The sequence below is a fragment of the Pleurodeles waltl genome, chromosome 11 (genome assembly GCF_031143425.1).
Source record: "Pleurodeles waltl isolate 20211129_DDA chromosome 11, aPleWal1.hap1.20221129, whole genome shotgun sequence".
Classification (NCBI taxonomy): domain Eukaryota; kingdom Metazoa; phylum Chordata; class Amphibia; order Caudata; family Salamandridae; genus Pleurodeles; species Pleurodeles waltl.
The window spans coordinates 179,593,380-179,610,447 of NC_090450.1; the positions used below are offsets into that span (position 1 = coordinate 179,593,380).

Sequence of the window (17,068 nt, forward strand, 5' to 3'; positions counted from 1 at the left end):
CGGGAATTAAGTCCAAATTCGGAGGAAATTTTATTGACAAGTTTGATCTTTGTCTACTAGAGGAAACCTGGTCATGTGACTCCGTGCATAAATGGGCTATATAACATACGTTGTACCTTCTATTCCAGCTCTAAAGGGGGCCTCCTCATTTCGGCCAAACTGGCTATAGACGTCAAGATATCTGTATTGCCCTTTATCTCACAAGACATTCTGGGTATATCCCTTACCAGAGCGGGAGTTTAAACTTATTACATATATAATGTTTACAGTAAGGTGGCTAGAAGAGTGGGTGAGACCCAGACAATTTATGACCTCATTTTACATAGGGCTGCTTTTGATCTGCATGAATGTCTTATCATTGGTGGTGATTTTAAGACAACATATGAACCAATGGATTTGGGTTGTAGTTTCCCGCTAGTGAAGAGGATGGGGTCTGGAGGATCCCTATTTTCAACATCTGCCCAGAAAAGCGATGGGCTGGTGCCGCTTACCAGCTTATGTCATGTACTCTGGCATAGAATAGGTCTTGCAATGGTTGTTTGCCCTTGAATGTGCATGCTGCTCACACTTACAATCACCTGGGTTGTACATGTAGAATCGATTACTGCTTGATTTCTTTGAATTTGTAGGGGCAATTATGTTGATTTTAAGGTCTCGGGGAGGGATGACAGTGACCACAATGCTCTCCACTGTTCATTGAAAGATCTATTTACCTATATGGCAAATGTCCTGGTCTCGCTAAGCACAAGCATGGCCAGCACAAATAACAAATGTAAAATGAAATGGGGCAAAGTAGTTGCTAGCACACATACCAGAACCTTTATGACTAAAGCTTTAGGGGAAGCAATATCTGAGCTTGAAGATCTTCCCATAGCCAAGCCTAGGGATGAATTGTGGCAGACTAATATTGCAAGGATCAATGGAGAACTTTTTAAGAAGTTAGGGGAGTGTTTTGTATGTTGCTCTGGGTCTGGTTGGGTCCAATAAAGGCTGACCGCAAGTGGTACATCAGAGCATGTAGACAAAAGAAAGATGATTTACACCTTGCTTTGGTCTGTTCTGACCTCAGTCTGATTCCTGCAAAACACCAAGAATACAAGTTAATTCAAACACAAGCATGAAAGGACTAGGACATACAGATACAGGAGAATCTATAAAAAGCTGTTGTCCAAAATGACTACAGGTAATTTTGGAAGGTAGTAGCCAATTGGTAATCATCATCCACTTAAACTTATGGCTGATTGAATTCCCCCTGGGACATGGTACTCCCACTTTTTGGATCTCTACAAACATGGACCATTTAGCAACCGAACATCTGACTCTAGGGTGATTGCTTTAGCTCGCCCATCAGTGAGACTGTTTCTGCAATCAAATCCATTGCAAGAGACAAGGGGCTAGGTTCTGCAGCCTCCCAGGTGACCACTTCTTAGCAGATATCGAAGGATGGGCCACATATTATAATAAATTATCTAACTGTATCCTCCAAGGTGCCTTGTTCCCTAGCAGCTGGAAGGCAGCCGAAAAATGTTTAACTACAGGCCCGTTAGCCTGATTAATGTTGCCCAAACGTTATTCGCGAGGCAAATGTTAGGGTTCCTGGAATGTTGGATTGAGGAGCATCAGGCACTTTCTCCTTTACAGGTGGGCTTTTGAAAAGGGGTTAGTCGACTGACAAGGTTTTTAGGTTTTACTGCCATACTGGAAAATAGTTGTTCTCTATAAAGCACACCTATACCTGGTCCTTGAAGACTTAAAGTCTGCATTTGACCTCCTTCCCATGTGGAAATCTCTGGGAGGCCCTAAAAAACGAAGGGGTTCCACATGACCTCCTTGATGTTTTGGTTCACCTACATGAGAACACCTATGCCCAAATCAGATGGGGAAGGGGTGTTCTTAAGCAAGTAAGAAGACTGCCAAAACAGCTGGATGATTATGTATGCACCTAGTGTTGTTTCTAACTCTATTTCTATACACTTGGTTCCTGGGTGTGATCAGCAAGCTACGTCAAATGAAATATGTAGGTTACAGCACATGTAATCTGTAAGTTATCCCCATGCCATTTTAAAGAAATGCCTGCATTTTAATTTTATACTTAACCATTGTTTTAATTTTCCTAAGAATCCTTGTATGTTTTTGTAGTTGTTTTGCTTTTGTTTATTTTATCCAGGAAAGGGGGATGTGTTGTAATGACATACGCAATGTCATTCATAGTGATTGTTGCTATGAGGCTGGGGGATGTTTCTGTTGGAATTCTAGAATGTGGCAGTTTAGTATAGTTTAGTTTAGTTTAGTTTAGGAGTTTGAAAAGCGCATGGCTAACCGAAGGCATCCCAGCGCTAGAGCGGAAGCAGAGCAACAAGGAGGCAACTTATGCTGTGAACATAAGGGTCTTCAAATTCTTCTGAAAGGAAATTTCTTGACTACCCGGGTAAAGCTCCAAAGGAAGGGAATTCCAGAGATTTGAGGCTCTAAACGCTAAAGATTGACCTCCCCATCTTGCTTTCTTAATCCGTGGAACGTTAATGAGGGAGGCCGTCTAGGATCTAAGAGGCCTTTGAGGGATATAGCATTGCAATCTGTTGAAGGAAGGCTGGACCAGAGTTATGCAGAGCTCTGTGCAAAGTGTTGATTCGTTGTTCCACAGGCAGCCAGCTAAGGGAAACTAAAGCAGGTTTTGCGGACAGGTGTCGGGGAATCTTCGTAAGTAGGCGTGTTGCAGCATTCTGCACCACCTGATGTCTTTTTAGTACATATCGAGGTGAACTAAGATAGAGGATATTTTCCTAGTCTGGCCATGAAATTATGAGAGCCTGAGTGATTAGTCTTTTGGCTTGAAAAGGAAGTATCTTAAAGTCTTTTCCAAGAAGTCTAAATAGACTAAAACAGGTGGCGGGGAGCTTTTTCGATTGACAATCCATAGTCAGGTGGGAGTCCAGCCAAAAGACCAAGGACTTTACGTTGTCTCCTGGTGGAGGCAGGCCTTCCAGCCCATCAAGGAGCAAAGAAGGGGATCTGAGTGAGATATAAGTAACCACCAGCATTACTTCTGTTTTTTCTTTGTTCAGCTTACCTTTACAGCTGGCCATCCATCTAGCTACTGCTTAAGGACATGGTGTCAGGTTGGGCTGACCTGTCTTAGAGATGGTTGAGAATGAGAAGACCAGCTGTGTATCGTCAGCATTGAAAACCAGTAGCAAGCTGTATGTCAGTCAGAGAGGACATGTAGATATTAAACAACGTAGAACTGAGAGAGGAGCCCTGGGGCATGCCACAGCTGAGAAGAAGGCTGTTGGAAAAAAAGGAGTGATCAACAACTTGAAAGGTTCTATCCCTCAAAAAGGAGGATACCCATTTCAAAGCGTGCCCCTTGATGCCTGCATGGAAAATTCTATGAAGCAGAATGTTATGATCTACGGTGTCAAAAGCAGCACTTAGGTCCAATAGAATGATGGCGGCAGCGCCCCTAAATCTGGTTGTCATTGAACATCTTTGACTACTGCCAGAAGGGCAGTCTCTTTGCTATGTTGGGGTCTGAAGCCCATTGAGTTGGATGAAGGATCTTATGTTTTTCAAGAAAACCTGACAGATATCTATTGACATGTTTTTCAATCAGTTTAGCTACTGTAGGCAAGAGAGAAATTGGCCTATAGCTACTCAATAGGGCTGTATCTAGATGAGGCTTTTTAAGTAAAGGTATAATGATAGCATGTTTCCAATGTGACGGAATAAAGCCTGTTGTTAAAGGCTCATTAAGGGCCTTGGTCAGAGCACGGGCAATCATGTCTGAACCTAATGCCAACATATTAGGAGGGGCAAGGTCCAGTGGAGATCCTGATTTTATAATGTGTAACAGTGAGTCCTGCCAGAGATTGGTTCATGTAGACTGGTTTCCAATAAAGCTCACATGTAACTGACAGGATTGACAAGGGTGTAGCTTCAGGGAGGGGTGTTTGGGGTGTTACACACAGACAAATGCCTGCATTCGCTCTAGCCCTCTCTTGCTTTGAAAGTCTTCAAAGATGTTGGTCATTTTCAGCCGGGGCTGCCAGAAATGTCAAGGGGGGGGGGCGGGGGACAATGACGGGATGGGGGAATCAAAGCGAAGAAAAAAAATACACTTACCATTCTTGTCGCCGCTGTATCCTTCTGCCACCTCCCTCCTATTCTGGTGTCCCAGCATTCATTGGGACACCAGCACAGGCCCCCCCAGCAATCCTGGTGCTGTTTTCATGCTAAACCTAGCATGAAAGCAGCGTAAGGATTGGTCTGAGTGCCTTGGACTGCCGCTCAGACACAGTCCTGGGGTCTGTGAAGTTTCTCCTGCCCAGCTGTTAAACACAGCCAGGCTGAGGAAACCTAAGTGGACATGTGGATCTGGCTAGCCTCAGATGGCCAGCCAAACACACATGCACACTTAGGTGCACGCTCTCCTCCTCCCTCTTCCCACCTCCCGAAGTCCGGCCCCACCCCTTCCTGCACTTGTGGCTGAGCCAACCGATTAAAAATAAAATGATAGCAAACTATCATTTTATTTTTCATCTTCTAGTTCTTAGCCACAGGTGCGACGCCCCCCATTGTGGAGGAGCCGCCCTTGATTATTTTATCAAATATTGCATTTTCTCTCACTTAGTACCCCTACCAACCCATATTTCGCTTCCTTTCCACTGCCTCTAAAGTTCCTCTCGTGCACCCTTCTTCTCAATAATGTATTTTAACATTCAATGCCAGAGTGATTGTTGGGAAATCTGAAGCTTACTCCCCCCAACCCGTCTTAGTGACCAAGCTACACCGCTGAGATTTAAACAGTCAGAAATATTGTCATAAAGTGCTAAAAAAGTTATTATTTTAAAGTCTGCAGTGAGACTACTCTGACGCACCACTCTGTGAAGACGCGTGCTATCAAAAAAAGCATTGATAAAGCAATTAAACTATTACACAAAGAACTGTTCAACCTAACAGGAACGTTTTCTGGAAGCATAAAACTCAGTTTTTTCACATAAAAGTGCTGCAGGAGTGACAAGGCTAGTTCCAGGCGTTTATGTGAAATTACCTGGCACTTATTGACCATCACCGCAGCCAATAAGCCTGGAACCTTTTGTTTGCTCGATGAACCAGTTTACAATATTCACTTTTGCTTGAATAGCAAAAAAGTAAGAGGCATATTTAAGAGCCCCTAGTGCCTCCTTGCGACACATTAGCGTCATTTTTTTTACGCTAATGTCGCCCAACAATGCCAAAATAGCAGTACCCTGACTATCGCTATGGTGCGTCGTATATTAAATAAGGTGCACATATAGTGGTGTTGGGGGAGCGATAAGGGGCGCAAGAAATGTGGTGCTGCATTAGCTGCAGCGCCACTTTCCATAAATATGCCCCTAAATTTTCTTGTTCAACGTCAAATAAAGTGCACGCACACTCAATGCAGACCAAACAACACAAATGGTGCACAAATTTTTCGGATAGAACAACTTCTTAATCTCTACACACACACACAATTTTCACTATAAAACCACAATTAAAACGGATTGACTGTCTCAAACATGTTTATTTGCCGTATGATGCATTACAATATATTTCTGCTTACAGTTGTTAATCTGTCTGTATTATCTGCAAATTTATGCTGCAGTCCTGAGAACATGATTAGCAATAGATTTCACAGCCAGCATAGTTTCTTGGCAAGTTGGCTTTATGAGGTACTCAGGGAGCAGGAACCCATATTCGCCCATGTCACGTAGTTCAAAGGTGTATGCGTATTTAATGCCCTTATCGTAGGCCCAGTCTTCCGATGAACCAGCAGTGGGATCTAAAACACACAATAATTGAAAACAATATATTATTAGCACCGGAAAATACACTATATATTCATAGCAGACACTCATCAGGACATCAGAAACATGCCATTGCAAGTCTTCTTCAGACCATCTTTAATTTATCCCATTGTTGATATTCACTATTTAAGGTGTGCAAAACTGTTAATTATTTTCCATCAAAACATGTGGAAAAGTATGGGAAGCCGTTCATGTCAAAATTACAGCTCCCCATATTGGACACCTCCTGAAATGCATAGCGTGCTGCAAAATGAATATGACACACACCAGAATGAATGTACTATGTGTCAAAATAATTATGATACCTGGCAGAGTGAATCTGAATTGAACCAAAGCAAATATGAAACCTGGCAGAATGAATATGCTACTTAGTGATTAATATGAATAACACACACACCAAATTGAATAAGAAATATACTGAAATATATATAAATCATACTGAAATTAATATGGCCCTCACTGTAAACAATAAAGCAATCACTGAAACAAATACAATAATCACCAAAAGGAATGGGGCATTTCTTGAAATGATTGACTTATGCCAAGACAAATATGACAAACATTGAAATTAATATGGCAGATTGAAAATAATATAAAGTATTGAAATGAATATATTATATTCTGAAAAGAAAACAATGCACATTGAAACTAATACAATGTACATTGAAATGAACATTAAACATGTTGCAATGAATCTGAATTGTGTTAAAATGAATATTACCGAGATGGCAATGAATATGAGACACACAGAAATGAACAGGAGATGATTGAAAATTAATATGGCTTGTGTTAAAATTAATGCAACCCCATTGAATTGAAGTTGACATGTCTTCAAATGAGTATGACCACAGCTGAAATTCACATGAGATTTGTTAAAATGAATATGGCATGCCTTGAAATTAATATGACACATATTCAAACTAATATGATACATATTCAAATTAATATGATATATGTTAAAATTGATAAGTTGCATCTTAAAATTAATATGACAAGTGTTAATATGAATATAACATCCATTGAAATAAACATAACATTGATTGAAAAGAATATAACACATGTTAAAATGAATATGACCTACGTTGAAATTAATTTGACCTTCATTGAAATGAATTTGACATGTTTTAAAATTAATATGAGTAACGTTAAAATGATCATGACATTCATCACAAGAATATGGCATGCAGTGAAAGTGATATGATATATATTGACATGATTACAATATATGTTGCAATGGATACGATTCATGTTAAAATTAAGATGTGTTGATATAAATGAAGCATCCATTGAAAGAAATATGACACATGCTAAGATGAATATGACATGCATTGAAACAAATAAGAGCTCCACCGAAATGAATTCAAAATGTCTTAAACTGAATATGACCAATGCTGAAATTAAAATGAAACTTGTCAAAATGAATATGTTGTGCTTTGAAATTGATATGATACACAGCAAAATGAATACTGCATATATTGAAATTAATATATGACCTATGTTGAAATGGATATGACCCTTGTTCAAATTATTATGACAGGTGTTGAGGTGAATATGCCATCCATTGAAATGAATGACATTCATAGAAAGGAATATGACACATGTTAAGATGAATATGAGCCACTTTGAAATTAATATGACACCTGATGAAATTAATATGGCCCACATCAAAAGTTATATAACATTCTGTAACATGAATATCACACTTTCTGAAATGAAAATGAAACTGTGAGATAAATGTAACATGCTTTGAAATGAATTAGGCAAATATTGAAATGAACACAAGCCATGTTTAAATTAATATGACTGCTGTTTAAATGAATATGGCTTGCTCTGAACTTATGTGGATTTGCTATAAAATTAATATTACATATTGAAATTAATGTTACATACTCTCAAAGGGTCGCATTACGAGTTTGGCGGTTTGTGCACCTCCATGGCGGCGGTGTGACTGCCATCTGCTTGGCAGTCAGACCACAGTATTACAATGCTAGCAGTCCCATAGGGAAAGACTGCCGCAGTCCCACCAGCACCACAAGGCAGCACAGACCACCGCGCAGTGGCGAGGCAGGCCACATAGGCCGACGGAGCCAGTGTTTCGGATGGAAACATTATGATGTTGCCTACCGCCAGCGTGACCGTGGCAGTCCAACCACCACATCCCAGCAGGTGGAAACGGAAAGCATAAAGGAAGCAACTCACCTGCAGGCAGTGTTACATGACCTGTGCTGCCATGGAGCCCATCACATGCACGTCCTGCCACAGGTTCTGCTCATCGATGGACCCACACAGCACCCACATTGCAACACAATGGCAGGTCAAAGGGATGCACAATAGGTTGTAAAACGAATATCCAAAGCTCACAATGCAAACAATACCTGCATAATAGTGATTGCGACATCAGGAGCATTCATGGACACATTTCACTTTGCACATGCCCATAAAATAGCATTTGCATAGAAACCGACCCTTCATGTATCTCAGGGACAAACAATATTTGAGGCAAGTGATATGCCTAGCTGCCAAATGTGTAAGTGCAAGTCAAGAAAGCACATACAACGGCAACAGCATGGTCCAGACATCTAGATGATGTAGCTGTAAGGTACACACATCAAAGTGGACACATGGTCAGTCAAATCCAAAGGAAGCTACCACAATTTAACACCCTCCATGTGTGGACAAACAAAACTCTAGCTCCCTCACATGAGACTAAAGTACAATCTATATCAGGGGGGGACAAATCTACACCATACATGCTGATATTGGCCAACACAAGATGAAATACTTACCCTAGCAAGCATAGCACAATGCAATGACACCCCAATTGGATCAACACCCACAAATCCATACAGTGAACATCTACCCTTGTCTTGGGTGACCAACACTTCCCACAAATGCAGATATTAAAAAACAACAGCAAATGTGGTGGATGTGTCTGGTGTTGTGGTGGTGTCTGGGGGTATGGTGACTGAGGTTTGTGGGGCTGTGGGTTGTGAGCTGTTGTAGGAGGTTGGCCTGGCTTGTAGTGGGTACCTTAGGTACTTACACCTTATACCAGGTCCAGTTATCCCTTATTAGTGAGATGTAGTAGTGTTCTAGCAGCTTAGGCTGATAGAGGTAGCTGTAGCAGAGCAGCTTAGGCTGAACTAGGAGACATGCAAAGCTCCTGCAATACCACTTATAGTTACACAGTACGTATACACAATAAAAGACAATAATCAGTGTTACCAAAAATAAAGGTACTTTATTTTAGTGACATAAGACCAAAATTATCTTAGAGGCAATACTCCTTCTGGAGGTACACAATATATGCACTAGACACCAAAATCAGGTAAGTAAATAGTCATAGGATAGTGCAAACGATAGAAAATACCATAGAATGCATTCAGAAGAAATAGGCCTTGGGGCAACACAAACCATTTGCTAAGAAAGTGGAATGTGAATCACAAATTACCCCCTAGGCAAGTGTAGTGTGTAGAGTGGCACTGGGAGTGTAAGAAAAACACAAAGGTTGGTAAAATACCCCACCCCAGAGCCCAGGAAAGTAGGAGTAAAGTACTGCAAGTTTCCTTAGGACACACTAAAAGTTGTGAATAGAGTTATTACAAGAACCAAGCAAGATTGCAAGCAACAAATGGTGGATTCCTGGACCCGAAGGCCTGTAAAAAGAGGAGACCAAGTCCAGAAGTCTCAGAAGATTCCAGGAAGGACAGGAGCCCCTGCCAACCTAGAAGATGGTGCAAAAGAGGATTCTACGGTTGGAAGAAGTCTGCAGAAGAGCACCAAAGAAGATGGCTGTGGGTTCCTACATGATGCAAAGGATGTCCCACATGGAGATGTTAGATGCAGGCGAGTTGTAGCGCTGGATTAGTCCAACAAGCCTTTGGTTCAAGCAATGTCACGGATTGTGTCAAAATGGCGCTGCTGGACCCAGGAGGGACCTGGGGGCCTCAACTCAGACTGAGGAGGCAGAGGGGACTCCCAACACTGGAGAAAACCCACAGATGACCAGGCAGCACCCACAGAGGTCCCAGGACACGGGGACAAAGAAGGTGCAAATTCTGGTTGCTGCAGCACTACAAAAGAAGGTCCCACGCCGCCAGAGAACAACCCAGCGAGTTGAGTGTCACAGGATAGAGTGCTGGGGACCTGGGCCAGGTTGTGCATGAACGATTCTTGCACATAGTGCACAGAGGCCTCAGGAGGTGAAGTTGACGTGGTGCACAAGGGTACTGTCACAAATGGGGAAGGCAAGCTCCTACCTCCTCCAAATTTGGACAGCTGGACCTTAGGACAGTCTGTGTTGAAGGGGTCCACCACCTGTGTTCCAAGGAGCACGCTCGTCATCAGGAGAGGAGTCCCAGAGAACCTGCTGTCATCTTAGAAGGTGCCTGCTGGAGCAGGGAAGTGACTCTGTCACTCCACGGGAGATTTTTTTGGTCCTTCTGGTGCAGGGTGAAGACAGGGAGTCTCCAGAGTGTGAACACCATGGAAACTGTTGCAGTTGCTGGCTGGAACTGAAGTTGTACAGTTGCAGTAGCCTTTCTGGATACTTTGTTAAAGTTACAGCGGTTCCTGGATCAGTCTGCGGTTGATCTGAGGTCAGAGGATAAAGCAAGAGTTGCAGAGGATTCCTGGTGGAAACTTGCAAGCCAAATCTGAAGAGGAACCCACAGGAGAGCCCTAAGTAGCCCTGAGAGGGGGATTGGCTACCTATCCAGGTATGCACCTATCAGGAGGGGTCTCTGACGTCACCTGTTGGCACTAGCCACTCAGAGATCTCCAGAGTGTCCCCACACCTTGGAAAACAAAATGGCTAATGCAAGGGACACCATGCAGGAGCTCTGGGCATCACCCCTGGAGTGGGGATTGACAGGGGAGTGGTCACTCCCCTTCCCATTGTCCAGTTTTGTGCCAGAGCAGGGAGATGGGGTCCCTGAACCAGTGTAGACTGGCTTATGCAAGGAGGGCACCATCTGTGCCCTTCAAAACATTTCCAGAGGCTGGGGGATGCTACTCCTCCCCAGCCCTTCACACCTATTTCCAAAGGGAGAGGGTGTAACACTCTCTCAGAGGAAATTCTTTGTTCTGCCTTCCTGGGACTGTGCATCTCAGACCCCAGGAGGGCAGAACCCTGTCTGTGAGGTGGCAGCAGGTGTAGCTGCAGTGCAAGCCTCAGAGAGCTGGTTTGGCAGTACTGGTGGTCCACGGTGGAGCCCACAGGATGCATGGGATTGCCCCCCCAAAACCAGATTTGGAATGGGGGGACAATTCTGTGATCCTAGACACCTTACATGGCCATATTCGGAGTTACCGTTGTGAAGCTACATATAGGTATTGACCTATATGTAGTGCACGTGTGTAATTGTGGCCCGGCACTCACGAAGTCTGGGGATTTGGCCCTGGACTGTGTGGGGGCACCTTTGCTAGTGCAAGGGTGCACTCACACTTAGTAACTTTGCACCTAGCCTTCAGTAAATGAAGGTTAGATGTATAGGTGACTTGTAAGTTACTAAAGTGCAGTGAAAATGGCTGTGAAATAGTGTGTGCACTATTTCATTCAGGCTGCAGTGGCAGTCCTGTGAAATGGTTTGTCTGAGCTCCTTATGGGCGGCAAAAGAAATGCTGCTGCCCATAAGGATTTCCCGGAACCCCAATGCCCTGGGTACCTAGGTACCATATACTAGGGACTTATAAGGGGGGGTCCAGTGTGCCAATTGGAATTGGCGTATGAAGTCACTAGCCTACAGTGACAAATTTAAAAGCAGAGAGAGCATAAGCAATGAGGTTCTGGTTAGCAGAACTTCAGGGACACAGTTAAGCACTATACAGACACACACATTAGGCCATAAACTATGAGCACTGGGGTCCTGACCAGCAGGATCCCAGTGAGACAGGCAAAAACATACTGACATACAGGTAAAAATGGGGGTGACATGCCAAAGAAGATGGTACTTTCCTACACAACCCCCCCCCTCCCAAAACGAGGGACAATAAGGCTAACCTTGCCCAGATGAGTCTTCATTGTCTAAGTGGAAATATCTGGAGACTCCATCTGCATTGGAGTGGGTACTCCCAGGTCTATGTTCCACTGTATAGTCCATCCCCTGTAGGGAAATTGACCACCTCAACAATTTAGGGTTTTCACCTTTCATTTGTTTAAGCCATAATAGAGGTTTGTGGTCTGTCTGAACAATGAAGTGAGTCCCAAACAAGTAGAGTCCCAGCTTCTTCAGTGCCCAGACCACAGCAAAGGCCTCCCTCTCTATTGCAGACCAACGCTTTTCTCTAGGGATCAACCTTCTGCTAATGAAAGCAACAGGTTGATCCTGGCCCTCTGAGTTCAGTTGTGAAAGTACATCCCCTACCCCTAATTTAGAAGCATCTGTTTGAATAACAAATTTTTGGGAGTAGATTGGGCTCTTTAAGACAGGTGCAGAGAACATTGCCTGCTTAAGCTCCTCAAAAGCTTTCTGACAGCTAGCTGTCCACAATACCTTTTTAGGCATCTTTTTGCTGGAGAGGTCATTAAGAGGGGCTGCAATGGAGCCATAGTTCTTAATTAATCTCCTGAAATACCCAGTGACCTGGGTCTGAGTCCAGGGTCTGAGTAGTAGGGGGAGCCAGTCCTTAATGGTCTGAATCTTCCCCTGTAGTGGTGCAATCTGTTCTCCACCTACCAGGTGGCCCAGATAAACAACTTCCCCCTGCCCTATCTGGCACTTTGAAGCCTTGATAGTTAGGCCAGCCTTTTGCAGGGCCTCCAAAACTTTCCAGAGGTGGAACAGGTGATCATCACAGGTGGAGCTAAAGACAGCAATATCATCCAAATATGCTGCACTAAAAGCTTCCAAACCTTGGAGGACTGTATCCACCAGGCTCTGAAAAGTGTCAGGTGCATTTTTCAAACCAAAGGGCATAACTGTGAATTGATAATGCCCTCCTATGGTTGAAAATGCAGTTTTTGCTTTAGCATCTTCTGACATTTTGATCTGCCAATACCCTGCAGTCAAATCAAAAGTGCGTAGATACCAGGCAGATGCCAGTGTATCTATTAGCTCATTTGCCTTGGGTATAGGGTGAGCATCTGGTTTGGTTACTGTATTGAGACCCCTATAGTCCACACAAAACCACATTTCTCTCTTTACTTCTTTGCTATGTGGTTTGGGGACAAGCACCATTGGGCTCACCCAGGGGCTATCAGAGGGCTCAATAACTCCCAGGTCTAACATTTTCTGAACTTCAGCTCTTATACAATCTCTGACATGGTCAGGTTGCCTGTAAATTTTACTTTTGACAGATAAACTGTCTCCAGTGTCAATTGTATGTTCACACCAAGTAGTTGTACCAGGTGTGAGTGAGAAGAGTTCAGAAAACTGATCAAGGAGATTTTTACAGTCTTCCTTCTGCTTCAGTGTCAGAGAAGAGACCAGGGAGAGGGTCACTCTCTTCTTCCTGTCCCTCATCTGTAGCCATGAGTAGGGTTAAGTCAGCCCTGTCATAGTAATGCTTTAGTTGATTGATATAAAGCACTCTAAGGGGGTCTTCTGGCAGTGCCCAGGTACACCAGGTAGGTGACCTCATCCTTCTTTTCTACAATGAGATGGGGTCCACTCCATTTCTCCTGTTGTGCTCTTGGGGCCACAGGCTCCAATACCCACACCTTCTGTCCTGGGTGGTACACTGTCAGGACAGCCATCTGGTCAAACCATTGCTTTTGGAGCTCTTGGCTGGCCTGAAGGTTTTTGCTAACCTTTTTCATGTACTCATCCATTCTACTTCTCAGGCCAAGTATATAGTCCACAATGTCTTGTTTTGGAGTTTTTAAAGGTTGTTCCAAACTCTCCTTAACAAGAGCAAGGGGGCCTTTAACAGGATGACCAAATAGGAGTTCAAAGGGGCTGTAGCCTACTCCTTTTTGGGGTACCTCCCTGTAGGTGAAAAGGTGGCATGGTAATAGGACATCCCATCTCCTTCTGAGTTTTTCAGAGAGTCCCATAATCATACCTTTGAGAGTTTTATTAAATCTCTCAACCAGTCCATTAGTTTGTGGATGATAAGGGTGGTGAACTTGTAGGTAACACCACACTCCTTCCACATTGCTTTTAGGTCTACAGACATGAAGTTACTACCTCTGTCTGACACCACTTCCTTAGGGAAGCCCACCCTGGAAAAGATTCCCAGGAGGTCTTAGCCACTGCAGGAGCTGTAATGTTCCATAAGGGGATAACTTCGGGGTACCTTGTGGCATGGTCCACCACCAGAAGGATAAATCTATTGCCAGAAGCTGTTGGAGGGTCAAGGGGGCAAACAATATCAACCCCTACCCTTTCAAAGGGCACCCCAACCACTGGCAGTGGGATCATGTGGGCCTTTGGGGGTGCCACCAGTCTTGCCACTGGCTTGGCAGGTGACACAGGAGCGACAAAACTCCTTTGTGTCTTCTGACATATGGGGCCAGTGAAAATGTGGAACAAATCTGTCCTATGTTTTACTCTGGCCTAAATGCCCAGCTAAAGGGATGTCATGAGCCAGAGTTAGGAGGAATACCCTGTACTGAAGGGGGATGACCATTCTCATGGTGGCACCAGGTGTAGGGTCCCTTGCTTCAGTATAAAGGAGATTATTCTCCCAATAAACTCTGTGTGTGTCAGTGACATGACCGTTTTGTTGCTTGAGAGCTTGCTGTCTGAGGTCCTCCAATGTGGGACAGGTTTGCTGTGCCACACTCAGCTCTTCCCTGGCAGGCCCCCCATGCACCCAAAAGCTCAGCTGTATCAGCTTCCAGCTCCTCTGATGTAGGTTCTGCACAGTGAGAGAATTCCTGTTCCTCAAAAGGGGAATCATCTGTGGAGGGAGGGGTAGTGGACAAGGGTTTGGCCTTCTTACTCCTAGTTTTTGGGAGCACTTGGTCCATTATTCCAGGGTCCAAGTTTCCCTGTCCTCTTTGCTTCTTGGCCTGAGCCCTGGTAAGAACAAAGATATGCCCAGGAATGCCAAGCATTGCTGCATGGGCCACCAACTCCACTTCAGCCCAAGCTGAAGTCTCTGAACCATTGCCTAGCAGACATTCTACAGGTAAATCAGTGGCTACAACAACTTTCTTTGGACCAGTAACCCCCCGAGATGACATTCACAACAGCCATGGGGTGGCTTACAGTGTTGCTATGGGCGGCTGTCACTTGGTACTGGTGACCAAGTAGGTGCTGCTCAGGGGCAACCAGTTTTTCCATCACCATGGTGACACTGGCACCTGTGTCCCTGTAGGCCTCAACCTGAACACCATTAATCAGGGATAGCTGCTTGTACTTATCCAAATTAAGGGGACAAGCAACTAAAGTGGCTAGCTCAATGCCACCTTCAGAGACTAAAACAGCCTCAGTGACCTCCCTAACTAGACCAACCCCAACTAAATTACCAATGGTGAGCCCAGCTACACCCTTTTACTGGCTATTAGTAGTGTTTTTCCCACCACCACTGCTATTACCAGGGGCACTAGTGGTTGCAGTTGGGGTTGTGGTGGTGGGATGTTTGGTGTTTCGTTTTGGACAATGACTGTCAGTTGCCCAATGGCCTTTGGCTTTACACATATAACACCAAGGTTTCTTATCTTTGTGAGAAGAGGATTTGGACCCACCACCCCCAGAGGATTTTTGTGGGCCTGATGAAGACTCTGATGATTTTTTATCTTTGTCTCCACCCTTGTCATGTGACTTACCATCCTCCTTCTTGCCATCCTTGTCACCCCCTGTATGAAGTTTCCTGCTCACCCTTGCTCTGGCCCATTTGTCTGCCTTCTTTTCCAATTCTTAGGGAGAGGTCAGATCTGAGTCTACAAGATATTGATGTAACAAGTCAGACACACAATTATTCAAAATATGCTCTCTCAGAATCAAGTTACACAGGCTTTCATAGTCTGTCACCTTACTGCCATTTAACCAACCTTCTAGGGCCTTCACAGAACAGTCTACAAAGTCTGTCCAGTCCTGTGATGACTCCTTTCTGGTCTCTCTTAACTTAAGTCTGCACTGATCAGTGGTTAAGCCCAGACCATGCAAGAGTACATTTTTTCAGAATTGTATAGTTATCTGCATCATCCTCTCTGACAATAAGAAGTCTGTCTCTCCCCTTGCCAGAGAAGGATAACCACTGTACATGAGGGACCCTCTGAACTTTACAGGCCCTCTCAAGTGCAGCAAACCACTTGTAGATGTCATCACCATCCTTGCAAGAAGGGACAACTTTGTGCAGATTTCTAGAGTCAAATGAATGTTCCCTAACATTTGAATTTCTAAAACTGCTACTGCCACCATGGAGAACTAACCCCAAACCCTGCCTCTCTTTCTCCACAGCCAGGGATTCCCTGTCTAAGGCCAACTGTTGCTGCATTAGCCTCAGTCTGGCCTCCTCTAACCTCAGTTTTCTGAGTTCTCTATCTAGGTACTGGTTCTCAGGGTTAGAATTGTGGGATGACCCTGAGACAGGGGTACCGTGAGAGTGTGCAGAGGTAGATCTATCTCTAACAGGGGCCACTCTAAGGACCTGGCCTCTAGGGGTGAAGGGAACCCTACTTGTGTGTGAACCCTTCCCACTATCAGTTGTACTAAGTGACTTATTGGCAGATAGATCTGTGGAAGTACCCTCCCCAGGATTGTCAGTTTGCTCCTCTGAGCCTTCCTGGTTGGAATCATCCTCTCCCTCTTCCCCTGTCTGATCTGGACCAGTGCTGAGTCCCTGGTCATCTTGGAGGAGAAGATTTAAGAGGAACTCCTTGTTGGGGTTCTTCCCAATCCCCAAACTTCCTTCAATACAGAGACCCCTCAAACTTTTAAAGTTAAGATTTTCATATTTTGTTTTCACAACTCTAGGAGTAGCATCTATAGAAGACATATTGAAAGAAAAAAGTTTAGGAAAAGTGAGTAAAAAAGTTAGTAGAATAACAGAGCTGAATTTTTTGAGAAAAGAAGAAAACTTTTCAGAACTTTGTAAAAACTTTTTCAAAGTTAAACGGAACCTTTAGAAAGTTAGAAAATTACTTCTATGTATATATTCTATATGCTCTAAGTATTGGAGCAAGCTTTTCTTGTGAAAACCACAGGTAACAAAGTGGTAAAGCAATTGCAAGTACTTATCCCACTGATGCACCACCAATGTTGGAGGCTGGCCTGGTTTGTAGTGGGTACCTTGGGTACTTACACCTTATACCAGGTCAGTTGTCCCTTATTAGTGAAGTAGTAGTGTTC

General features: G+C 43.9%; 1 protein-coding gene across 1 annotated transcript in view; it reads right to left on the bottom strand.

Moving 5' to 3' along the window:
• Positions 1-5,525: 5,525 nt before the first annotated feature.
• Positions 5,526-17,068, bottom strand: part of LOC138265569 (mast cell carboxypeptidase A-like) — a 222,652-nt gene continuing 211,109 nt past the window's right edge. The window contains exon 11 of the mRNA XM_069213393.1: positions 5,526-5,803. Within this exon, the coding sequence (XP_069069494.1) occupies positions 5,616-5,803 (188 nt within the window). The 3' untranslated portion in view covers positions 5,526-5,615. The remainder of the gene's footprint in view (positions 5,804-17,068) is intronic.